Raw genomic sequence first — 25,987 nt, 5'->3', positions numbered from 1 at the left:
GTGCCTCGCAAGACGAAATTAATTCGTTCCGCGAGTTTTTTCGTCTAGCGAATTTTTCATCTTGCGAAGCACGAAATCCCATAGGAATGCATTGAAATCCAATTAATGCGTTCCTATGGTCAAAAAAAGTCCAAACAAAGCCAGATTTGGTACAACAAGAGTTTATTAAGTGCTCTTTAAAGTCACACATACTGTAAAGAGCATTTCAAAAATTGAAGGAACAATAAATTAAGTTTCTAAACATGACAGAAAAATATTTAAAAATCAACAAAGTGTACAGTACATTTTATAAGACTCTGGGGGACAACTCGAAGAAGGTTCCTCTTCCACTCTTTGCTTCTTGCTGAAGAACCCCCTCCTCAACTGTTCCCCCAGCCACCCACCACACAGAAATTCAAATCCAGATTTTTTTTTAAAAAAAAACAGCAGAGTGGCCCAATGGTCACAGAAAATCATAAAAATGCAGAAGAAAAACACACAAGCTTCCAGATTCTTGCAAACCCCTCCCCAACACCAAGTCCTTGAATTCCAAACGCCCCAACCCAAAATCCACCCCCCCAAAAAAAGTTTTAAAAGTTTAAAAGAAGTTTTGGAAAAGCTTCAAAAATCACCAAAGTCTTCAAAAACCTCAAAAAAGGCTACCACACCGCATTCTATGAGTTGCTCCTCGAAATCAAGTCGCAACTGTATTAACGGTGTTAAGAAAAAGGAAACAAACTTGCAAGACGTTTTCGTTTTTCGTCTTGCGAAGCAAGCCCATAGGGAAATTCGTCTTGAGAAGCAGCTCAAAAAACGGAAAACCCTTTCGTCTAGCGAGTTTTCCGTCTTGCGAGGCATTCGTCTTGCGGGGCACCACTGTATTCTCTGGGTTCTGGTGTAATCATTCAGCTTAGCTAAGAGCTTATCTATATTACACTATGGCAGTTTTATTTGTTTTATGGCTGTCTATAGACTCTTGGGGGTTTCATTCTGGTGAAGGTGATAGAATTCTTGGCTATCCCCAGGTCATACAGTTCCCATAGCTCTCCAGGGAGATGGCATAGATATTATTTAGTTCAAGCAAATGTTAAATCTTGCCCTTCAAATTCCACCCCCCGCCGAGCTGCTGACATGACATAATAAAAACAACAGCACAAGAATGAAAAAATAGATAAAAGTGACTTGCAAAACTGAAGCAGCAGCGGCAGAAATAAAACATTTATTTAGAATGCTTGGGTGGGTGAGCGGTTTTTGAAAGTTATTTTATTTTTTATTAATAATCAAAATAAACCAAAGGCAAAGAGCATAAAGAAATACTGTTAACAGCAGGTTGAAAGCTGTTATGCTTAAGGGTGAGACATTTTCATTGATTTAATTTGGTGTTGATTACATACACATATCCACTATTACTCGCCCTCGTTGTTCCTTCAAGAAAAATAATCCTATTTCCTTGTCTGACTTTAGATTGAACCACTTCATGTTCCATTGTCATATCCAACCAATAATAGCAAGTTGCCACCTGATTCTTTGTTTTGCTTCATTGCAAACTATTTCGATTGCTTAATAAAGTTCTAAGAAAAAAAAAGTCAAATATAAATGTGATGCATGCCTTAAAAACACACCAAAAAACTGCTGAAAGAGGACAGAATGCATGCGAAAGGGACCAGGGTCAGAATTACACTGATGTGTGCATGCCTGTTTTATAGTAAACTATTTCCTAATGTGTTTCTCTCCTAGATCTCCTATCCTCCGAGTGATGAGGAAGACAGTGATGACTCTGAGGGAGAGAACCAGGAACTTGCTCAGATTGACAAAGGTAAACTGGGAAGCACGTAGGGTGCAGGGCTTATCCACTATTGATCTGCAATGCCTGCATGCTCTATCAACTCTGTTTTATGTAACTTCCACCATATACGACTCCTTCCATTGACCCCTTACTACACAGAACTTTCCCCAAGTTTGGTAGCTCTGAGACTGCAAAATGCGCCAAGAACACAAATAAAAAAATTCCTTCCTGTAGCACCTTAAAGACCAACTAAGTTAGTTCTTGGTATAAGCTTTCATGTGCATGCACACTTCTTCAGATACCTGTATCTGAAGAAGTGTGCATGCACATGAAAGCTTATACCAAGAACTAACTTAGTTGGTCTTTAAGGTGCTACAGGAAGGAATTTTTTTATTTCGACTATGGCAGACCAACACGGCTACCCATCTGTAACAAGAACACAAAGTGTGGCTTGTTTATTACCCCCATAGATTTCTCAGGGCAGTAACTCCATTTTTATCTTTGTAACAATGGAGGTAGCCTGGGCTGTATGATGGTGGTTGGACCAAGGCCCACCCAGTGAACTGCATAGTTGGGTGGAGCTTCCAGTTCTCCTCGCTCATTTTGCTGGAATGCTGCACTGAGCTAAGCTGGTTTGGCTTAGCGTGTCATCCAAAACAAGGCTTGCAGTTTAGCTGTCTCCAGGCTAATCATGAGCGGTGACCAAGGTTTGTCCCATGGCTTACAGCCCGTGCTTCATCTGGGAGAGGTAAACCCTAAGTGGGGGTTCAGACGACACACCAAGCCAAACTGTGGCTTGGTTCAGTGCAGTACAGCAGTAAAATGAGCAAGGAGGAGCGAAGCAGCTGGGATCTGCTCTCCTGAAGCCAGAATATTCACACCATGGTAGACCTCTATCTGCATTGGCACTCTAGTATACTTTATACTTTTTGTTTAGATTCTTCTGGCTGATGAGCTGCTTCCTTTACTCTTTCATATATGGAGCTTGAATTTCTGTACAGGGAACAGTGTGATGTTTTGTAAGGTATCATATGGGACGGAGGTGGTGCTGTGGTCCAAACCACTCAGCCCCTTGGGCTTGCCGACCAGAAGGTTGGCGGTTTGAATCCCCATGATGGGATGAGCTCCTGTTGCTCTGTCCCAGCTTCTACCAATATAGCAATTTGAAAGCATGCCAGTGCAAGTAGATAAATAGGTACCCCTGCGACAGGAAGGTAAACAGTGTTTCCATGCGCTCTGGTTTCTGTCACAGTGTTCTGTTGCACCAGAAGTGGTTTAGTCATGCTGGCCACATGACTTGGAAAGCTGTCTGTGAACAAATGTCAGCTCCCTCAGTCTGAAAGCGAGATGAACGCCACATCCCCACAGTCGCCTTTGACTAGACTTAACTGTCCAGGGGTCCTTTACCTTTACCTACCTTTGTAAGGTATCTATCAAAGGTGGCAAGAATATATTGTCTGTGATTGACAACCCATAGTGCAATGGCTTTGATGCAGATACTTGGCCATGAGATACTGATACCATGTGTTACGAAATATAAGTCCACGTACTTTGCCACTTTGTAGGGGAAATACATTGTACGAAGAGTCCTTGTAGCACTGTATGTTGGAAATGCAAGGTAGATGCAAAACATCTGGTACCGCTTGTTGGCACCGTGTAAAAAATATAAAATGCCAAGTTTCTTCTAACAATAATTCTGTGCCGTATGCATTTCTGCCAAGTTGGGGAATGTTGCATTACTGTTCAAAATGGCATTTGACTGAACCTTTCATTTGCCATTCTTTTCATACCGTTTCCTTTATGGTTGCGGTTACTTGAAAAGTTATGCTATTTTGCAAGTTCAGTTGGTAAAAAGAAGGCAGGATGTAAGTTCTAAAATAAAGCAAATAGCTAACCATCTTGTGTTCAAGTTTCTACTTGACTTCTTCCTCTACCCAACCTCTCTCTCCACTTTAGATATGCATGTGGTTTTCAAGAATCAGCCATGCTCTTTAAATGTACTGTGGGAAATAGGAACTCAAACAATGTATGAGGGCCCTACAGGCACCCTGGTTATGGGTAAGGGTAGTGAAGTTCAGGGGCAACAAGAATGTGTCTGTTGTATGTATATTGGGTGGAGAGCCTTGGGGAACCTCAATATTAAATTAAAAATTATATTCAAAAGGGATCCCAACGGAATAGTCTAAGGTTCGTAATTACAGAATGGTTGAAGCTCAGTATTCAAAAGGCTTGGTGTCTTCACTAACACACACAACTCTTGTCTCCTCTCTCTCATTGTATTAGTGCTCAGCTCACTTTCTTCTGCCTCTGCAAAGCTCTGCTCTGAAGGTATAGTGAGCAAGTTGCTGGGTCCTAGAAAACCAGCTGGACCTTTCCTTCTCCACAAATGAGCCTTGATTTCAACAGCTGTTGCTTTTGCAGGAGAATCACCAGTGGGTTCTTGGACTCTCTGGCCAAAGTGGGGTGTGTGTGGACATTATTATTATTATTTATTCAATTAATAAATAAATTTTCCCCACCTCCCCTTCCAGGGTCCCTGGTGAAATAGTCATTTGATGGGAAGGAGGGATACTGGCGTGGTCAGTTTCCCATCATGTGACAGCCATGACCGAGATCTCTTCAGTCACTTTTTTAAAAAATCTACTTCTGCAGAGAGAAGACGGAATTGCACCTTGACCCCCCTGGCAACCAATCAGCTGCAGAACCAAGAAAACCAGTGCTGCAAAGTACGAGCCCATTTTCCTCCTGGGCTGGACCGCCACAGCTCTGAAGAGGAGCTGGAACGTATTAGCTGCGAATTTGCTGCTGAGAAGCGAAAGTGGTCCCAGGTCAACAGGCTCTCCTGCTGCGGCGACAGCTGCAATACCTCCTCCAGCGACGACGAGGTGAAGAACTTGTGTGGCATGTCGTTCCGGCCGGTGGCGGAAGCGGTGGACGGCTTGCATGCCACCCCTAGCCCAGTGCTTTTCAGTGCCTCCCCTCCCAAGAGACTCCAGCCTTTGGTACGGACCCCGACGTCCCGGCCTCTCATCTTCACGAGCGTCGGAGCCAGCTATGAGCAAGCGATGCCTTGTAAGCGGCACCGGCAAGGTTATGGAGACAAAGTCGGAAGGCCCAGCCTTGACCTGGAAAAAATGCAGCAGGTAAGGCCATGTTGCGTTAATAGTCAGTTGGCTGATCTACGAACTATTCTACGAATGCATTTAGAATCTGCAGAGCTGGAAGCGCCTCTGAGAGCCATCCAACCCAACCCTTTGGGTTGTGGAATCTCAACTAAAGCATCCATAAGAGATGGCCGTCCAACCTTTGCTTAAAAACCTCCAGTGAAGGATAGTCTTTGGAGGGAGTCCGTTCCATTGCTGAACAGCTCTTTCCTCCAGAAAGTTCCACCTGATTTGATTCCATTTGTAGTCAGTTCCCAGTTCACGAAAATAAAGCAGGCTGTTGTGACAGTAATACATATAGAAAAGTATACAAATGAAAAGCAAAATGAAAAGAAAATGAAACACCACTGGCAATTCAACCGTTAAGACTTCTTGTTTAAAATTTACATTTACGTTAAAAAATGAACGTTAAAAGCTTACAAATAGGCCAATCAACCATAATATGTACTTTCTTATTCTGTACCTAAACCCAACAGATCTGGAAGGCCACTTGCAGTCCTCCTTCTGGCTGAGGCTCCCTTAGGAAGGCTCCTGGATCTGGGAGGTGGGATGAGGCAGGTGGGAAGAGCCACTCCCAGATGGCACACAGAGCTTCTCCGCCAGTAGTCTCACAAATTATGTGGTAGAATAATTGCTCAGACTTTCCCTCCTGGAATGAGGCACAATTGGAACTGGTTTGATTACCCTGAGCTCCCTTGCTCCCAGGAACCCAATAGCCTTTATTCCCAGGGATGGGGAACCTCTGGCTCACCAGATGTAGCTTCACTAGATATCCCATCGTTCCTCATCCTTGGATGTGGAAGCTGGGGCTCATGGGAGTTGAGGAGCTCAAGAACATCTGAGGAGCACCAGAAGTTCTCCATCTCTGCTCTAGCTCCTGGTGGTCTAGTAACTACCCTCTGCACTTCATGGAATCTGACTTCCTGTGTTCGCTTGCTGGGGGTTCTGTTTTTTCCTGGCCTTCTCTCCTTTCTGGAAACGCTTCATGTTCTCAGCCTGTTGGTTTCATTGGCTGAGGCCACCGGTGTCCCATTGACTCGCTCATTGGGCTTGGTGGTGTATTGTTTGCCTGTAATCAGTTGGAGAAAGCAGCTGCCCCATCTGCTTGTCATGCTAGGCTGCTTGTGGTGCCTTTGCAGAGGAGTGTTTGCTTCAGTGTGCATGTTCCTTTGCATTTGGCTCTCTTCCCTCCTCGGGTCCCTTTCCATTTTGTTTTTGTTTAAATGGGGCTGAAACAGCTTGGCTTGCGTACAAAGGCACTGATACATCTACAGCGTATTCAGTGGTCTCCTTCCACCCCTTGATCGCTGTCCTTGGGCAACGTCCTAATTACACCCGGGACATGCTGCCAGCCGCATGCATTTTAATGAGGCCTTTGTGTTCGTGTCCCAGAAAGCCCAGGGCTGCTGCTTGCTTCTGGATGGAGGGGGCAGACTCTTCTTTTCAGGAGAGCCTGTGGGGAAGTGTTGTAGGACAGGAGGCAGATGGTGTGTGTGTGTGTGTATGAGAGAGAGAGAGAGAGAGAGAGATCAGACAACTTGTTTTGGTTGACTTGAGGTGATGGCCGTTGCAAAGGGGCGGAAGAGCACCTGTAGTTGTCATAGTTGCCAGTTTCCTTCCAGGCCCAATTCAAGGTACTCACATTAACGTTTAAAGTCCTAAACTGTGTAGGCCTCAAACACCTGAAAGACCATTTCCTTCCCTATAGACCCTCTCAAGTGTTGGTATTGGCAGAGGGGACTCTCTTGGTAGTTCCACCACCCTCAAAAGTTCAGGCTGTGGTGGCAGAGAACATTCTCTGTGACAGCTTCTAGGCTGTGCAATTCCCTCTCGACAAAGGTGCATCTTACAGCTTTAGTACAGTCGTACCTTGGAAGTCAAACGGAATCCGTTCCAGAAGTCCATTCAACTTCCGAAATGTTTGGAATTGAAACCGTGGCTTCTGATTGGCTGCAGGAAGCTCCTGCAGCCAATTGGAAGCCCCGTTGGACGTTTGGCTTCCAAAAGAACATTTGAAAATCGGAACAATGACTTCCAGTTTCCGATCATTCGGGAGCCAGAACATTCGACTCCCAAGGCGTTTGGGAGCCAAGGTACGACTGTATATAGTTTCCACCATATGCTGTAGATGCACCTCTTTGTCTTGGGCTTTGACACCTGAGAGAGAGATTTTTAAAGGACCCAGTCCATTCCTGTGACTGTCATTTGTTTTTATTGTTTTTAATATTGGATTTTAAATGGGTGTAAGTAACCCATCCTGGAACCTGATGGTGGAGAAAGGAGATTAAAGGGAATCAATAATAAGAAAAATAAAGAAGTAATAAATTGTGTAGAAGATGACGCTTTGAAAGCCAAAACTTGTGATGCAGGGGAAGAGAAACTTTGTCACCTGCTGGAATTTCTCTTTGCTGTTGCAACTCTCTTCAAAATTGCAAGAGGATTGGCATCTGGTCAGTGGGGAGAGGAAGGAGCAAAATTCCAGAAATTCAACAGAAGCCCTGGTGAGTGCTGGTGAAGTAGGCTGGTGCTGATCTTGCAGATGAAGAGGAGCCAGAAGAGTTAGATTCAAGGGCCCGTAACAGGTAGCATAGCCAGATTAACAGAGAATTGTAACCCTCCCTGCACCAGTCATATTTTTAACAGGAGCAGCAGCAGGGTTACTCTTAAAAGCTGGACCAACCAAACCAACGGATTCAAATAACAAGAATGGAGATTGTGACTAAACATTAGGAATATCTTTCTTATGGTAAGAGCAACGGAACAGACCACCTCGGAAAGTGGTGGCCTCTCATTTCTTGGAGGTTTTTAAGCAGAGGTTGGATGGTCATCTGTCATGGATCCTTTAGGTGTGATTCCTGCATTTCGGAAAGTTGGACTAGATGACTCTTGCAGTCCCTTCCAACTCTACATTTCTATTATTATTAATACAGAAAACACCTGAATGTGTTTAAACAAACAAACAAAAAGCAAAGAAGTTCTAGTCCGCCTGGCCTGTTTTCTGTTTAATGTGCAAGACTTTAGTGGTAGGAACTTGTGTTCGCTTTCCTCCAACAGGAACATCCAAAAATGGTATTTTCCCACCTCATTCTCCTGCATGCATAGGTCAGTCCTGGCTTGATCTCTTCTGGGTTGCTTGAGGAGGAAGAGAAAAGGTTAGGCCCTCAGATCATAACAGAACTGTTTAATTTTGAAGGAGCAGATCATGGGAGGTCAGGAAATTGGAGGGAGGGAGCCCACAACCTTCTTATGGATCTCAGGCTAGGACTCAAAGGTGTGGGGAAATTGCTTTAGTGCTTGGGTGCTGCTTGTGGGCCTCCTTTGGGGATCTGGTTGGCCGCTGTGAGAACATAGTGCTGGTCTAGATTGGCTTTTGGCCTGAACAAGTGGGATGTCCCATCAGATGGAAGGAAATGATTGGTGAATTGCATGAAAATGATACGATTGGAAATTTCTGAGGAAAGCAGTCTTGACTCGCTAGCACTGTCCTGTAAGAGAGATCCCAGCATCTGGCAATAAATAATACTTCTGAAGCTGAAGCCATCAGGGTTTTGTTTTTGTTTTGTTTTTAATGGAATTGGCCTGCTCACTGGAATCTTTCCCAGCTTTGTGGCCACCTTTTGACTCTTGAGCTCAGCAGCCTGGTAAGAGGGTATTAGTTTTGGGCTGCTGCTCTGGCTGTCGTCCAGAAGGAAAGGTCATGCTGACGGCCCTTGTTGCACATACTCTGGCATCTGGGTGGTGCCAGAGTGGTGTGTCCTCAGTACTTTGAGGGTGTGAACACTCTCCAACCTGCTCTGCAATTCACTCAAACCACTCCACACACAGTGCTCCTTGTTTTAATCCACGCAAACAATGCACCCATTCTTTGGAGTGCTTGTATGTCAGTATCCACAACTGCTTGGGTTAGACTGAATGTGCGCTTGTGTGCCAAACAAGCTGTTAGCTCTGTTTGTTGAAGCCACAGGGAATGCAGCTAGAGATTGGGTTATCTCAATGACTTCAGAAATTGGGAACGGCTGCTTCATCATTCAAGCAAATGTTGGCAAATGAATTCTTGGGAGAGTCCCAGCTTCCTCTCCTACATCTTCCTGGTGGCCAACCCAGTTGGGCCAGTAGGGCTGGTGTAGTATGTTCACTCTGGCATGTTAGGTCTAACATTTCATGTGCATCCAACTGCAGAACCCATATCTTCAGGGAAATCCTACAGAAGCGTTCCGGGACTACTTTTATTATTTTTAAAAAGAGAAAACCCTTTTTGCTTGGCAGATGGTGTTTGGCTTGGTTTTTTAATATACCTGCAAGTTTTCCCGTTGTGTTTTCCTGTGATCTGTCAGTGTAGGAAGTGAGAAAGATGTGACAAAAACCTATGCAAAACAGGTTTCCTAAGCAGTGGTGCATCCATGAAGGATAAGCTTTGTTGTGGATGTCTCCATGATCCTGGGCTTCTTCCAGGGTTGATGGCAATACTCTGCTTACTTTGGGATCAAATCATACTGGGCTTCTTCCAGGGTTGATGGCAATACTCTGCTTACTTTGGGATCAAATCATACCCGGTGGTGGCCCCTAAATCAAGGATGGGGAACCTGTGGCCCTCCAAATGTTGCTGGACTACAACTCCTATCAACCACAGCCAACATGGCCAATATCAGGGTTGATGGGTGTTGTAGTTCAGCAACATTTGGAGGGACATAGGTGCCCCATCCCTGCCCTAGATGCATTTCTCAGAACTCCCCATACGACAGGATAGATTCCTACAAGTGGCGCCTATGTATCTGTCTGGTGAAGTTTATGTACTTCAAATGTGTTTGTGTAAGGCTCCTGTCAAGTGTGAGCCAGTCTTGTTGTGTTCTATATCTTGTTGCTGTTGTAAAATGCTATGAACTGCCCTGATAGCTGAGATAAAGAGACACAATTTAAAATGAGGTGGTCCTTTACAAATGAGTGGAATATTTAATACGGAATTGAACCCAGCTATGGAAAGTTTCTGTTGTCTGTTGAAGAACCTATTTATACACTGCAAATCTGGCTCCAATATGCTCGTCTATAGTGTTTGTTATAGAAGTCATCAGGAGTTTGGGTGGATGTGAATTAATGAATGGACTCCTTATATTTACATACAGAAACTTTGGCAGGCGTGTGTGTGTGTGTGTGTGTGTGTGTGTAGGGATTTCCTCAAGCGTTTGGCAGTCGACTTACCACTGAATGACTGACTTCTGTGTGAGAGGAGATGGTGCTGAAGACATTGCAAGATTTCCATTTATTTTCCCAAGCATACAGCCTTTTGTGAAGATGCCGTTGTTACAGGGAAATAAAAAACGCAGAGTGAGAGCAGCTAAACATTGTTGGTAAGAGTGCTATGATTTGCTGATGTTGAAGGCAAAATTTCCATTCACCTCTCTCAGGGGCACAGTTTCTTTCAGAATTTATATTGCCCGCTGTGTTTCGTTGACAGAGATTCTCTCCTCTGGTATACCCTGTCATAGCTCACCCATCCCAGCATTTGGGGTTGAGATGACACTGAAGTGTATAAATCACAAGTTTGACTATTCTTCTTGAGCACTCATAATGCTTACCTTTGATGTGCAAGGAACATTATGACCCTAAGTTCCTCTTTGATTCTGATTTTTAACCCAAGCTGTAGAAGAACTTACTCCAGTTAACCTTGCAGCCAATGGCTGGAGGGCGAGCTCTGCCTTCCTCCCCCTGAAAGATGCACTTTATCTCTCTCCTTTGTCCACGGTACACAAAATGTGACTTGGGAATAAGAAGCCCTTTTTTTGGGGGGGGGGGAGACTGAAACATCCCTTGCACATACACAAACTCATCATTGGAGGGAGGAAAATGCAGCCATTTGAAGAGGTTTGGAGCTCATGGGGGCAACAAATATGGGCACTCTTTAACAGAAGGAGTTCATCCTTATGATGGTTCTCTGCAGTTGCTTGCTAAGGCCAAACCTAGTTTGAATTGAGTCCACATCTATTTGTGACAGCAGAATCTCCCGTTGAAGGAGCTTCTGGAGTTTGTCTCCTTTGAGAAGCACAGCGCTACACCAAAGCTATTTTTAAGGCCTAGTAAAACACACTCCGAATACAGTGGTACCTTGGTTTACGAACTTAATCCATTCCGGAAGTCAATTCTTAAACCAAAACCGTTCTTAAACCGATGCGCACTTTCCCTAACGAGGCCTCCCGCTGCCGGTGCCCTTCCACCATTCGGCTTCTGTTCTTAGACCAAGGTAAAGTTTGCAAACTGGGACACTACTTCCGGTTTTGCGGAGTTTGTAAACCGAACAGTTTGTAAACAGGGCTGTTCTTAAACTGAGGTACCACTGTATGTAGCTGACCCCGCTACCTGGCATCAGGCATAGTACAGGCAGTCAAGCAATTAGCTGGTGAGCATCGGGGAGAAAACTCTCTCCAATCGCAGCCGTTTAATTATATGTTGCGTCAGTGGATCAAATCACTGGAGAGCGAGATCCCTTTATCCCATTAGCCCCTCTATGGCTCCCGTGGGCCCCTGTGTGTCATTCAATATGTACGTGATGCTCAGTGGGAACAAGATAGCAGAGATGGAAACTGGAGAACGGCGGGATGGTCCATGATGTTTCCTCTTTCTAATTAATTATTATTCTGCTGTCATCCTCAGGAAGCTCCTAATGATATTAAACAGACTCTTCACCCCATTCGTCGTCTTTGCTGATGGTTCCAAACAACGCTGCTTATTGATGCAAAAAGCTGACTTGTTTGCATATTATACAAATGAGTCTAATGCGGCAAGAATAAACATAGCGGCATGTGAAGGTTTACTGACTCTTAGGCATTTATGCTGCTGTGCTGTAGGATCAGCCTTTCCCAACCTGGTGCCCCCCAGCTGTTTTGGACTATAATTCCCCATCATCCCCAGCCAGCATAGCAATGGTGTGGCCTGGAATAGGATTGATAAATTTAATCTATGTGGGAGAAATGCTTGCTGGAGGGTACCCCCCTTTTTTTACACAATTTAATTATTGTTGAATAAGAGCATTTGCTTGCATTAGTTATGGTAGAGGCTCTAGGAAATAATTAGGGATGTACTAAATGAAGAAGAAGAGTTTGGATTTGATATCCCGTCTTTCACTCCCTTTAAGGAGTCTCAAAGCGGCTAACATTCTCCTTTCCCTTCCTTTCCCACAACAAACACTCTGTGAGGTGAGTGGGGCTGAGAGACTTCAGAGAAGTGTGACTGGCCCAAGGTCACCCAGCAGCTGCATGTGGAGGAGCGGAGACGCGAACCTGGTTCCCCAGATTACGAGACTACCACTCTCAACCACTACACCACACTGGCTAAGGGACGTGGGTGTGCTAAGGGACGTGGGTGGCGCTGTGGGTTAAACCACAGAGCCTAGGACTTGCCGATCAGAAGGTTGGCGGTTCAAATCCCTGAGACGGGGTGAGCTCCTGTTGCTCGGTCCCTGCTCCTGCCAACCTAGCAGTTTGAAAGCACGTCAAAGTGCAAGTAGATAAATAGGTACCGCTCCGGCAGGAAGGTAAACGGCGTTTCCATGCGCTGCTCTGATTTGCCAGAAGTGGCTTAGTCATGCTGGCCACATGACCCGGAACCTGTCTGTGGACAAATGCCGGCTCCCTTGGTCAATAAAGCGAGATGAGCGCCGCAACCCCAGAGTCGGTCACAACTGGACCTAATGGTCAGGGGTCCCTTTATCTTTATCTTTATCTTTATCAATGGGCTAGTCCTCACAAAGATTCAAAATCCCCCTTTGCAGTAGCTGTTGTAGGGAGGATCTTCTGGTAGGGACCACTAGGGTTCCCTATGAATGAAATGACATCGCCTTAATTTTGGGAAGACTACATTTTTGCCACTGTGGCCCCTGGATAATAAATTTTCCTTAAGAGATTTTCATTGCCCACCAGCACCCACTGACAGAGAAGGGGACAGGGCACCGAGAGGACACTCTGTCCAGGGTCCATCAAAAGCTGGAGCTGGGCCCTGATGCTGAGAGACAGGCCTCTTAATATGAGATAGGTATAGATAGCTCAGCTCAAGGCTTGTTATAGCATTTAAGAGACTTCTAGCGCCCCCATCACTTCAAAGGAAACCACTGTAAAGCTAAAGCCAGTGTGGTGTAGTGGTTAGAGTGCCGGACGAGGGCCAGGAAGGCCAGAATTTGAATCCCCACTCCACCATGAAGGGTGACATTGGGCCAATCGCTCACTCTGCCTAACCTCACAGGGTTGTTGTGGGGGTTAAATGAGAAGGGGAGAGAACATTTCTTTCTTTAAATTTACCGCCCTTCAGTTGAAGATCTCGGGGAGCTTCGCCAAGATAAAAATACAGGATAAAAGCACAAAATAAATAGCTAAACCAAAAGCAAAACAACAGCCCACCTTGAGCTCCATGGAGAAAAAGGCGGGATAGAAATGCAATTAATTAAATTAAGACATGGTTGGGCCAAAAGGGAATTTGCAGGCACAGCCGATTGGCAGCACTCGCATGGTGCTTTGCGAGCCCCAACCGTTGATTACTTATCAGGGTTTGCAAAGCATGACACCTTCGCCCGCACTGTTTGATTTCACAGACTTGGGGAAGAAATGGGTCACCTGATGCCATTGTGATGTCAGCGGTCTGGCAGGTAGATTGCCCTGCCCACCTGTCGAGCTTAGCCCCAGGGATATGGGGGAGAGATAAGGAATTGGCCACCCCAGTCAGATCCAGTTCCCCACCTGGGGAACGCATTTCCTGCCCCGTAATGTACCTTAAAAAATCTGCTTACCTTTAGAAACGTTGCTTAATGGCAGCTGCCTTGTGTGTATCTGTTTTATTGTTTTATTAATGTGTATTTCATTGACTGTTGACTTAAAGCTGCTTTAAGAGCAGGAAATTGTGATGATTATGATGATGGCGGTAGGGTTCAGCCAGTCCTAATCTGGTGCATGGACATTCAGTGGCAAACACAGCTGTTAGAGGAAAAGAAATCAGAAAATAGAGGGCTCTAGTTCACTGGCATTGGGGCTGTCTGTCCGTGAGATGCGTGTTTTGCTGTTGTGAATTCCATACAGTTTGAAAAAAAGATGCACATCTGTAAAAAATCATTTTAAAAAATCTGACTGCCACTAATGCAAACCCACAAAAAGTGCCCTCTCTGCATGGCATAGTGAATGGCCAGAGTGCTGGACTAAAGAGTTGAGAGACCAGGGTTCGAATCACCACTCAGCCATGCAGTTCTTTTGGTGACCGTGGGTCATTTGCTGTCTCCAACTTGCCCCACAAGGTTGCTGGGGTGGGGGTGGGGGGTGCTCTGTTTACACCACCTTGATCGACTTGAAGGAAAGGTGGGATGGAAATGTAGGTTAAAAAAAATCAGAGGGAGGAGCTCTCCTGTCACACCTTAACAGGTTGTGCAACTTATGCCTGTCATAATTTGTAACTGGGAACAAAAGGATCTGACAGTGGGGAGCTGTTCTTCTGTGTTTAGGATTGGCTATGGGGAGGGAGGGAGAAACTCAGCAAAGAATTCTCCTCTTTGAGCCAATTGCTTGCAGGCAAATAATATGTATTTGGCCCCCTCTCTCTTTGAGCATGCGTGTGCATGTGCATGCATATATATGTGTGTGTGCGCACAGACACACAAATATTTGCACACACCCTCCCTGGCCTGCTCCAGTTTGCCACGTGGTGAGATGGTAGGTGGGAGGCCATCAAACAGAAGCCTCTGGCCTCACAATAGCCACTTTGTCTGGTGGCCTGACCTCATTTGCCCACCACGCTGCAGCTGCTCCCATCCCTAGCCAGGCATTAACCCCCGGCATGCTGTGTGCCAGACACAACATTTCACAGGGATGGGGAGAGTGGTGGGCAGGAGCTATTTCCTATTGTTCTTCACTGGCTCTCCTTTCGTGGGTTGGGTGTGTTATTGCTTAGCTCTGTGTTCTGTTCCTAACAACTGTCACCGGCAGGGGTGTTGGGTAAGACTAAGTTGAGAGCTCCGGGAAACACAGAAAAGTCTTGCTTAGTTCGAGAGTCCTGCCTCCTCCTTCTCTCCTCTTGGCAGATCTGCTTATAGCTGTGAGAGAACATTCTCAATGCTGCTGAGAAAAGTGTGTCATGGGAAGGACTTCTCATGCACAAGTACAGCAGACGTTGACTTGTGTTCTCTCTGTAGGCTTCTTGCCCCTATGTTGGTGCCATGCTGTGTCTTCCCCATCCTTTGTGTGCGATGTGCTCTGAAATAGTGTGTGGATAACATGGGGGGCAGATTCGAACCCCTGTCTCTGGCAGGCTGTACCACTGGGACTAGAGGACTGGGGTCTTCCAGCATCGTATGTAGTGCTGGGGACATGCCCCCATCAGTGAAGTTCATTGTTTGCCTTCATGGGTGGTGGCAATCCCTGATAGATGGGCACTAGTGACATTCCCAAGAACAGTAAGGATGTGTCTGTCATTGCTCACCTTTTTAATTTTAATTTTTGGCCTTTTCTGGTTTATGTTTCCGTCCATTGGATTCTGCAGCCATTCTGCCTGTGCAGCAGCAGCAGTGTATCTTCAGAGTGTAAAACTTGCTCCGATGAGGTTGGGATCAGGGTTTCCTGCACAAAAGGCAGTGACTCCCGCAGGTTCGTTTTACTGAGAAACTTTGCTTTAACAAATTGGTAAGGTTCTAAAACAGTGAACAGGCAGTCAGGCTGTTTCCACCTCGCATGGCAAAATTTCCCTTGCTTGGTTTCCATGTTCTATGCCCTGTGCAGCTGCTGTAGCAGCAGGTGTGAAGATAACCAGGCAGCAGATTCCTCATGTGAACAGAAAAAGCCTGTGGGAGCAATTTAAAAGTGTGCTAGCGTAAAATTGTCTCAGTGCTGTGTGCTTCTTTTATTTTAGAAGCAGGAGATGGACTTAGGCTTGACATACTGAGCTTGCAGAACAGAACTGCAGGTTCCTGTCCTTTCCCCCCACTTTTTGGTCTGTAACAGGGCTTCAGTTCTTTCTAGCAGCAATTACTACCGTAATTCTGAGACGTGGCTTTTCCCATTATAGCATCTCTATCAGAATTTATTTTTTTTTGCCTGCCACATTTCTGTACCTGTTAAAAAGCTGAAGAGCCATGCCACAAAAAAGTTGGTAACTCTTAATAGAATGCTGCCTCTCCTAAGCTCTCTTCAGGTGTTCATTGCAACTGTGGGAAGGTCTGAAGCGGGGTTGAAAGTGTGTTGGTTCAGTCTGGGAAGGCTGCGTGTAGTTGGTGGGCATGGAAAATTCTGTCAATTTCTTTTTCAATCTTAAATTCATCTTGCCACACTTCTGTTTCATTTTTTTTTTAATCCTCACAAAAATGTCTGGTGTGCATTTCTGCCAATATATATTTCTCTATGCTGTTTTGTCTAATAAAATGCATATTTGTTATGTTCACCAGTACACGCATTTTTCACATGTTGACACAATCGTACACATTTGGGTCGGGAGCTTGCTTTGCAATAGTTGGAAGTGTAAATTTCAGAAACAGCCTGTGTTTTGATTTTGGCGTTGTTTTGGGAAGTGCAAATGAGTTTGGTTCACATTTTAAAATGTCCCTAATTTCTCCCCTTTCCCTGGGAACAGCTAGAGCTTCTGCCCACAGGGACATCGGCAGCCAGGGTGCTGAGCTCCCCACACCTTCTGCTCATTACTGGAATTCCCAGTTCAGGCATAACGCCTGTCTGTGTACTTCTCACTAAGAATTCATGGTAGGATCAAAACTGTATTAGACTTGACAGCTCAGCGACTCAGGTTGAAGAATGCAAGTCCTACCCACATCTGCAGCTAATAATAATAAATAATAGTAACTTATTATTTGTACCCTGCCCATCTGCGTGGCTTGCTCCAGTCACTCTGCGGGGCTTCCAACATATTTTAAAACGTAATAAAACATTAAACCTTAAATCTGCCTTCTAAAAGTTATATAGTGCCACAGTTTGCGAGATTCATATTGTTTCAGCTAATGCTGTGCTGCTTCCCTGAGAAGTGGAGGAAGCAGCTGAAGAAAACTCTGGAAAGGCAAGAGAGAACAAGCTGCAGCGGCCCTTCAGAGTTGCAAGGCAAGCTGTGTGTGCTTCTCACTGCTAATCTGTATAAGGCAATAATCTGGGGGTTGAAATGGCTCAGGGGAAGGGATGCAAATCTATGTCAATGTAGTTGAATCTAGTTTGTAAAGGGCCACACTTAGTGCATCTTGGCCCAAGAGGATTTCCCCGGGGACCATTTTTGCCAGCAAAAACTTGTGTCTGCTGCTTTTGAGGTACAAAACTGCTCTTGTGCCTCCCTTCCCATATTTGCTCCAATCTGACTTGCAGGATCCTCACACAGCATTCCACCCAACTTTTAGAGATGCAAAACCAGGATGTGTGTCTTCCAGGATGCACTTCTGGGTGAGAGGCATGACCCATGCCTGCCTCCGGCCCAGGAAAAAATGCTTTCTTCAGGGCAAGAGCGCATCACCCAAAATGGCTGCCACGATCTCGCCTGGAAAAATGGGACATCCCTTTTTCCCCGGGGCTCTTGGCAGGTTTATAATGCACTAAAAATGAATGGGGTCAACACCTAATGTTTTAAGTTATCTCCAGTCCAAGTAGAGACGGGAAGCGAACGCTATTTCAGACAAGAGCTTGCTTTGGTAACAGAAATATTTATGATGCAGCTTTGCAGGCCTTGGAAAAGCCTCAGTTTGGTTAAGCATTAAGACCTGTAGAACCTATGCATGTTTACTTGGAAGGTAAGTTGTCTGCGTTTCGAAGGGGTTTATTGCCAGATTAAGTGTTCTTAGGGTTGCTCCCCTAAAATTATTTGTGGCTGAGGCCAGTGAGCTTCTGGAATTTCTCGCACTTGGAAACTTGGTTGCGGCCTGACTTGCGTGTGGAGAAATAGCAGCGGGGATCCTGCAGAACCGTCAATGACATGCCCTTGTGGCAGCGCCAGGAGCAGAACGTCGAAAACTCAGTTCCAACACCTGGTTTAAAATAGAAACTGTTAACAGCACAACGAGGATGGATGAGGGAAACCTCAGGCTTTGTTTTCAGCCTGACTTCGGGCTATTGTTTTCAGAATTTGCTGGGGGAAACCAGTGTGGCAAAATGGTTTGGGGGGAAACTGAACTGAGGAGCTGGGAGAGAAATCCTTTTAACTTTCCAACTTATAGGATAGCTAGTAGCCGGGATGGGGTGGTCTGCCTCCCCGGTTGAAGGCAGCATGCCTTGAAATACTACTTTCTGTGAATCACAGGTCGGAAGAGTGCTGTTGTGCTTGGGTTTTGCTCACAGGCGTCACATGGGCATTTGGTTGGCGACCATGAGAACAGGATGCTGGGACTTAGGGCCACATAAAGGGCACCATATATTTAATGCACCATGATGACACCACTTTAAATTCCCCCAAGGAATTCTGGGGGCTGTAGTTTGTGAAGGGTGCTGAGGGTTGTTAGGAGAGCCCAGTTACCTTCCCAGAACTGCAGTTCCCAGAAGAGGGATTGATTGTTAAACTACAATCTGAGAATTGTAGCTCTGGGTGGGGAATAGGGGTCTCCTGACAACTCTCAGCACCCTTAAAAAACCACAGCTCCCATAATACCTTGGGGGAAGCCAGGACTGTTTAAAGTGGTACCATAGTGATTTAAACATTTGGTGAGAATGTGGCCTAGATGGGCATTTGTTCTGATCGTGCAGGGCTCTTTTTACATTCTGGAACACCAGAAGCACAACTGGTGGGACCCAGCAGCCTGTTTATGAGACTTGGAGAAGAAAGGCATGCAGGACACATGAGAAGGACAGCTCTTCCCTGACATGAGCAACTGGTCAGAACTTTCTGCTGCCACCTTCAACTTTTGTGGTGTAGGTCTGGGGGCAAATGCAAATCATGGGTAGAAGGCATACCGGTAATCCCAAAGAACATGACATTTTCCTCATTAGTACACCAAATTTGCTTTCGGTTCACAATTTGGTTGTTTCTTTGCCCAGTGAGTAATAGTGTGTGGTGATAGAATTGTTGTTCCACAACATGCTCCAGTATCTTTTGACAATGCAGCTAACAGATGGGGTTTGAAATTATGGTTTGTGGTGTTTAAATATTTGACTTTTGAATTATGAAAATTGTAAAATACAGATAGGTGTTGGACTTCAGGAATGTTTTGAACTTAGTGGGGTTGTAACTTCTTCACACGGCATTGAATGGAAAGTGTGTAAGGGCTACATTCGAAGCAGGGTTATAGCATATGCCTTCCATGAGGAATGCATTAGAACATTGCAGGAAGAGAATTTTCAGAAAACAGCAAAGTCTCTCTTCTAAATCAATTTACAACATCCTTTTTCTCTGCAACACGCTAAATATAAATTAAATTAGGGCTGAATTTGGATTTACATGTATGCACCAAATATATTGGGAAAGGGGTGAGAGACTGGATCAGATAAGGGACTTTTCATTTTTTAAAAGTCAGAACGATATGTTGTTGGTTAGAGGTGACTGTAATACGGTCTGTTCAGTACCAAATGAAATAAATTCAGAGTTTCAGAAGTATTACTCCAAATTACATAGGAAGGATAATGATCCTACATGGTGTGTGACTTTGAAAGCATTTTTTTTCCCAGTTGGTTCTCCTACTTCTTAAATACACAGCAAAAGGAAATTCTTGCAAAACCATTACAGATGGAAGAAATTAAGAATGCCGTTTATATAATGAAGATTGGGAAAGTGCAGGGGCCAAATGTCAGGTTCAAAGTATGATGCATATATTTCTGTTTCTCCTAAATCTTGTAAAGATCATACTCTCTGGGTAAATTATAAGCCAGTTAATTAATGTAGATGCTAAGATGCAAACAGTGAATTTGGCAAATGGAGTTGAAGCAGTGGTAACGGCAGGATGTTAGGCGGTGTATGTCAGAATCCACATACACGTCCACCATGCACATGAATCCAACCTACAACCTGAGAGGAATGGAAACATGTCGGAACTTGTGCCCATTTAAAATAAATGCACCCCAATTCACCTTCATAGCTGGTAAAGAACACATCACACAGAAAGTAGGAAAGATTGGTTTATTGCTCAGATGAGAAAAAGAGAGCATATGTGCTAATTTGGGCAGCAAGTTGATTTGCATTGAGTAGAAAGCAATGTGCCTAAAAAGCAATGTGCCTCTCTCTCTCTCTCTCTCTCTCTCTCTCTCTCTCTCTCTCTCTCTCCCCCCCCCCCCCCGCTCTCAAAAAAGCAACATTTTGTCTTGCTTTCAGAGTCCCACGCTTGAAACTGCCATGCAGGTGTTTCTCTCTCTCTCCCCATCGCCTAGGCCTCTGGTGTCCACCTGGAGTTTGAGATGCCAAGCAGGAGTGAGAGCTGGGCCTTGCCCTTGAGTGACAAAATAATTGCCTTCTCATCCGGGGAATTTCAAAACAAGCCCGTGGTTTTGTGGCAAGGAGAAAAAAAATTGTAAACCTGATAACCTTTTCTCCCGATGATAGTATTAGTACTGGCATTTTTGTAAGGGGAAATCTGCTTCTGGCTCTTCAGAATCTTGCCAAATTAATACTGAGGGAGGTGCTTTTTTTATTTACATTGAACAGCTATAGACAGTACATGCCAACGTCAAGTTTCTTCGATTCTGTGTAATCACCTGCCTTTCTACTATGTGTGTGTGTCTGTGTGTACACTACATAGACATATAGATATAAACACACACACAACAATTTTTAATGTGCTGTAAGCCGCCCAGAGTGGCTGGGGAAACCCAGCCAGATGGGCAGGGTATAAATAATAAAATTATTATTATTATTATTATTATTATTATTATTATTATTTATTACTCTAGGGCCTCTGCCCCTCCTCTCTGTGCCCACAACCCCTCCTTTCGCTGAGCTTGCCCAGTAAATACCAGCTTGATGATACTTTTCACAGCAGCATTGGAAACAAAGCCCGAGTTTGTTTTATACAGGCATTTCCAGGAAAATTATGTTCAGAGTTGGCTGGTTGCATGCATGGGTTGGGACAGCACTCCAACCACTTGGCGTATTTTGTCTGGGAACCCCTTCTAGTGCTGGAAGCTCTAGGGACGAATTTAGCCCACAGGCTTGGAACTCAAGTTGGGATGAGGGGGAAGAAGCCACTGTGTTCTTGCTCCAGTGCCTTTCACATAAGTTTAATTTGCAAAAATCAGTAGGTGAAACACTGCATGGTATGGCAAGAGGGTTTATCATGTGCCGCTTGTACATACACATCAAGCTGCTGTTAAGGGCACAAGAGCCAGGGATGTATTAAGTTGGCAGTCCTGCTTGGGTCCAGGAGCAAGCTATGTTTTGGTGAGTTTGTGGAGAGATGCTCCATTGGATGATCAGGAGGTGGAGCTAACTGGTAGAGCACATGTTTTGTGCTAGTAGTAAGTGGTTTACTGGAACCTGCCTCGTGAGGCGTAATCTGTCATCTACCTTTCCTTGCCTTTTAGAACACTGCTAAGGTAATAACTTGATATAAGTTTGAGAACTGATGGGCAAAGTTCCAAATGCTCGTTAATTTGGTTCTCACTGATAATTGGTTTTGCAATGCAATATGGGATTCATACTGGGTGGTTCGCATTTCTGGCTGTCAGTGTTGTTGTTTTGGTTCGAGAAATCTTGCTTGATCAGACTTCTAATTAAAGAGACTTCTGAACGCTGAATTGCTTAAGTTTGAAGTAGAGTCTTTTGACAACTTGATGGTTTCTGGCTGTGGAGTTTTCTCTTGTGCTCAGCTCGCTTTGATCCTAATTGGGTAGGGATGTTTTGGGCGTTCCGCTTCTGAAGGATCTCATTTGTACTGGAGTGTTTTGCTGAACAGTACTAAACTGTTCTGTTTCATGCTGAAATGTTATGATGTCACTTTTGGAATAGGGCTGCCATTTTGTAATGGGCTCAGAATAAAACTGAAAAGGAGATATATTCATTGTTTCTGTAATGCTACATTGAGCAGAGGCAACGTGTGGGTAAACCTCCTAATAGCAGAGTGTGCGGTTTTGCTGGTCCCTTCTTGTATCTCTCAAGTTTCTTTTCTCTTTCTCATTATGGGATCAACATAACCACAAGCTCTGTATTTTACTCACACATTGCAGAATCGGTGTCCATCGTTTTTAAACACATCTCAGTTTCACTTGCAGCCCATTATGCTGTTCCAAAAGTTACATTAGAATACTTCACAATAGTGGAACTTGCAGTTCTGTTGGTCCCAAAGAATGAAAAAGGCAAGATCACACTGCATTTAGGGTTCCACAGATCAAACAGACAAGTCCCCTGCTCTAGGGAAGGAACAATCTGTGCCTCGAGTATCCATGGTGCTTGTTCAGCCCTTAGGTTAAAAAAAATAAAAATATTAAAACAAGTGTGTTAAGAGTTTCATCATTACAATGCTAAAATTAAGACTCAATGACGGTAGTGTTGGAAAGGCATTTTAAATAGGTTTTCAGTGAATATATTAATGTGAAACCCCAGTAAAGTTTTTCCACAAATTCCTACACAGCTTTTTATTATTGCTGATTCATTCTTACAGCATATCAAAGCCATAGATTTACACAGGTTTAATAGTTCATCCTTCTCCCCCTGAGAATCAAACCATTTGGAATCATTTATGAGTATATTAAGATATCAAAATAGAAAAATAACTGTGAAAAGGGCTAGGAACACCAGCATTTGCCCAAGTGAAATTCTCAGGTATTCTTTGGGAGAAACCAATACAGTTACCTATGTCGGTTTTTAATACACTTTTAAAAAGTGTTGTGCCTCTGGGTGGTGGGCATTGAAGGTACAGATCAGGTGCTTTCCAGGCCCTGTGCATCACTGTTATGGGAGAAGCTGCATTTGTGAGCCTAGTACATGTCGTGCAGTTTCTGTAACAACATGGCGCCCTCATAGTGTTGATGGACTACAACTTCCATTGGCCTCGGCCTGCATGGCTGATGGTCAGGGATAATGTGAGTTGTAATCAAGCAATTTCTGGAGAGTGCCATATTGTCCCCTGCTTTACATATACACAGAGAATGCATATTTTTGGGGATTGTATTATTTTTGACTCTTTGAAGAACCCATCTTTATTCCAATCCACCTCCAGATTATGAAAATGGAAATTGTATCTTAATCTCTTGTAAAGACACCACTGTTGGCTGGTAATGAAGGGACCTGTCTCTGGTGGCCTGCTGTTCCATAACTCTCTGTTATGAGGTTTCTCAGAAACTCTCAAGCAAGGTTCTTAATCTTTGTGCCTCTTAAAGTTAATGGCCAGGAGAAATTCAGGAAATGCATTCTCCCCCCAACCCACCCCCATCAGATTTAGCAGTGATGCAAGTTTGTCCTGTGGAATGACTGCCTGCCACGCAGTTGCTCTGAAAACAGGAACTTCCTTTAAGAGCAAAGTATTTAAGGGCTAAACTGAATGTGTAATTTGCTATTGCAAAACTCATTAAAAAGCAGAATAAAATAGCCAGTGTTCCCCCATCAAGCCCCATAAGAAAGAGGGGGAGGATTTTTTAAAAGCCTTTGTTCTGATTCGATGCCACCACCTATTAATAGGAAGAAAACCCCAATTGGTACCATGGGTCTTAGAAGTGGTTCTTAAATGTTTGTTTGAACTTCCAACTCACTTTAGCACTCCAGCATTATTTAACACCCAAATTAATTGTGCAGCTACACTGCTTATATCTTGCATATCCGCTCGCTCGCTTTTACCATATAATTCTGCTTCTTTCTCAGAAGATGCTGTTTAAGAAGAATTGTGGCACAAAGACGAGAATCATCAAAATCCGGGTAAGTGGCTATTGCTTGATAGTTCTCACTTTTGTCTTCTTCCTTCTGGGGTTGGGCAATGAAGTTTCCTTGCTTGTGGGATGGTAATATAGCAATGAACCTTCGTCTTGCATTCATCCTGATTTCCTTGCAGCATGCTTACACGCCTTTCACTTAGCTCACACTTTTCATTATATTTCCATGTCACTTTCCAAACTGCAAAAAGTCTTGTGTATTTTAAAGTGGATTTGTTGTGCTTGGGTGATGGGGGCCATTCAATCCACTTCAGTTGTGCAAACCTAAAGTCCTGGCAGGCAGCTGAATTACTCCCACAAAACACTGGCAGGCTGGAGACATCCAAAATGTTGTGCTCTCCTCGGGTCCACTTCTGGAATAGCAGAAAACTTGATCTTCAATCTGTTGCAGTTGCCTCAAAAGAACTTCATGGTTTTTTCTCCAGAAAGGGGTTGTGTCTAGAGTCGAGGGTGAAGACTGGGTGAGGACTGCAGGCAGAGACAGAAACTAGACACTCCTGAACTTGAGCATCAGGGAGTTCATCTGTATATTCTGAGCCATGTGCAGGAATCCTGAAGTTTCTGATGCATGAATCACCATTGCCAGCCTTTCCCTGTCCAACAGAATTATGTATGAGATTGGGAGAAGGGACCTGAGTTAAGGGCCTTAATGTACCTCCATGGAAGAAAGGGCTTGCATGTACTTTCATATAATTTGGTTGCTTTCTTCTATCCACATCTATTAATCCTTTGGGGCCAACTACGCCCAATGCACTGCATCTAGTAGTTATGAACCATGGAGGACCGCCAACAGAGACTTCCCCCAAGTCCTAAGTGATTAGGCTGGGATATTAGGGATTAGGCAGTCTTTAAAATATTCTGGACCCATGTTGTTAAATACAAGAACCTTTTACAATTTACAATACAGGAACCTTCAAACTGGCCCGGTAGAGTATGGGCAGCCACTGCAAGCATTTGAGCCCCAGAGCAATGTGCTGGTGATAGGCTGGCCCTATACTGTAACTGCAGTATTTTGCACCAAGTGGAGCTTCCAAATGAGGTGCAAAGGTAGCCCCACATAGATCACATTGCATTGTGGTAACAAGTGCATGAATCACCACCGACAGGCTATCCCTGTCCAAGAATGGACATAGTTGGCACCCTAGCTCTAGCTGATAAAACACACTGCTAGCTATTGAGACTAGCGACAAAGAGGGAAATAATGACTATAATTTTAAATGGAAGTGCAACACCTCTCATCGCAGGTAGGAAGAAGACTGTAACAAGGTGATCTGTGTGCCTGCTCAGTTTGTTCTGCTGACGCCTGACTGGCAACTTCCATGGCCCCAGCTGTCCCTTATTGTGGCTTTTTGCCTTTAACCCATACTTGGCTTTGACAGCCCTTCAAATGGAAGAACATGTGGCCACTCTATTACTATTATTGCCAGTTGGGAATAACATCTGAATATCCTTAGATGGTGGTTTGCATTAATGACAGCATTAGTGCTAATCAATTCATCGTTGGATGCATGCTTAATATGTAGATATGTGGTGTATACAATCAGTTACGCATTAGTTGTGCCCATTAGGAAGAACTGAAATAGATGATTATCACTTCATTCAGTAATAAGGATAATTGGTCGTTGGTAGAGTATCTGATTCACATGCAGAGAAGGCCTCACATTCAATCCCTGACATCTCCAGGCCGGGCTAGGAATGTCCCCATTCTGAAACTTTGGAGAGCTGCTGACATCCAATGTGGACAATACTGAACTAGATGGACAAATCATCTGAACTGGTACCATGCAGCTTCCATTTCAGTCAAGCCACACTCACCTAGCTCAACTGAAATGGGGTTTGCAGCCACTGCTGATCAGCTGATTGACAGTGCCTCCAAAGCTCTGTGCACTGATCAGCAGGTCTTAGGAAGCTCCATTTTTAGCACTCTGTGAGGGCTGATTGGCCTATTGTTGGTGCTTCGTGGGCTGTGCTTTTACCCGCAGAGTCTGACATAGAACCAAGCAGGCAAAAGTGGGTCACCTGGTGCTATTCTGATGTCAGGTGATTGGTAGGTGGGAGACCTTGCCCACCTGACATGCTTGGCCTTCGAGGGGTGGGGGAGATAACTGTCTGTCCCCCCACCTGAACCAGTTCCTCACCCCTGTGGTAGAAGGAGGGATCTAATTCCAAAATGGAGAGGAGAGGGTGGCAAGTGCCGGGTGGACATGTGGATGCTAGGGTGAGTTAGAGAGGGAAGTTGGGAAGCTAATACACATTTCTTCAAGGCAGTG

At 44.6% G+C, this 25,987-nt stretch overlaps 1 protein-coding gene and 1 long non-coding RNA gene across 5 annotated transcripts in view; both read left to right on the top strand.

The window, feature by feature from the left end:
* The window catches only part of LOC310704139 (uncharacterized protein), a 55,826-nt gene that overhangs the window by 8,709 nt on the left and 21,130 nt on the right, over window positions 1-25,987 (top strand). The window contains exons 2-6 of one of the 4 annotated variants that reach the window (XM_083497221.1): window positions 1,717-1,795; window positions 4,049-4,093; window positions 4,187-4,228; window positions 4,420-4,908; window positions 23,650-23,703. In XM_083497221.1, the coding sequence (XP_083353347.1) occupies window positions 1,736-1,795; window positions 4,049-4,093; window positions 4,187-4,228; window positions 4,420-4,908; window positions 23,650-23,703 (690 nt within the window). In that variant the 5' untranslated portion in view covers window positions 1,717-1,735. Of the gene's footprint in view, window positions 1-1,716; window positions 1,796-4,048; window positions 4,094-4,186; window positions 4,229-4,296; window positions 4,909-23,649; window positions 23,704-25,987 lie in introns of all 4 variants that reach the window. The other 3 variants (XM_083497219.1, XM_083497222.1, XM_083497220.1) reach the window with 3 other exon arrangements.
* On the top strand, window positions 9,567-11,732 carry LOC310704160. The gene is made up of 2 exons (XR_014524612.1): window positions 9,567-10,274; window positions 11,575-11,732. It is a non-coding gene; the product is annotated as an uncharacterized lncRNA (long non-coding RNA).

Source organism: Podarcis liolepis (genome assembly GCF_965112155.1).
Source record: "Podarcis liolepis genome assembly, chromosome: 3".
Lineage (NCBI taxonomy): Eukaryota > Metazoa > Chordata > Lepidosauria > Squamata > Lacertidae > Podarcis > Podarcis liolepis.
Note: the sequence above shows the minus strand (reverse complement) of the source record. Positions and strands in the feature narration are given on the sequence as shown.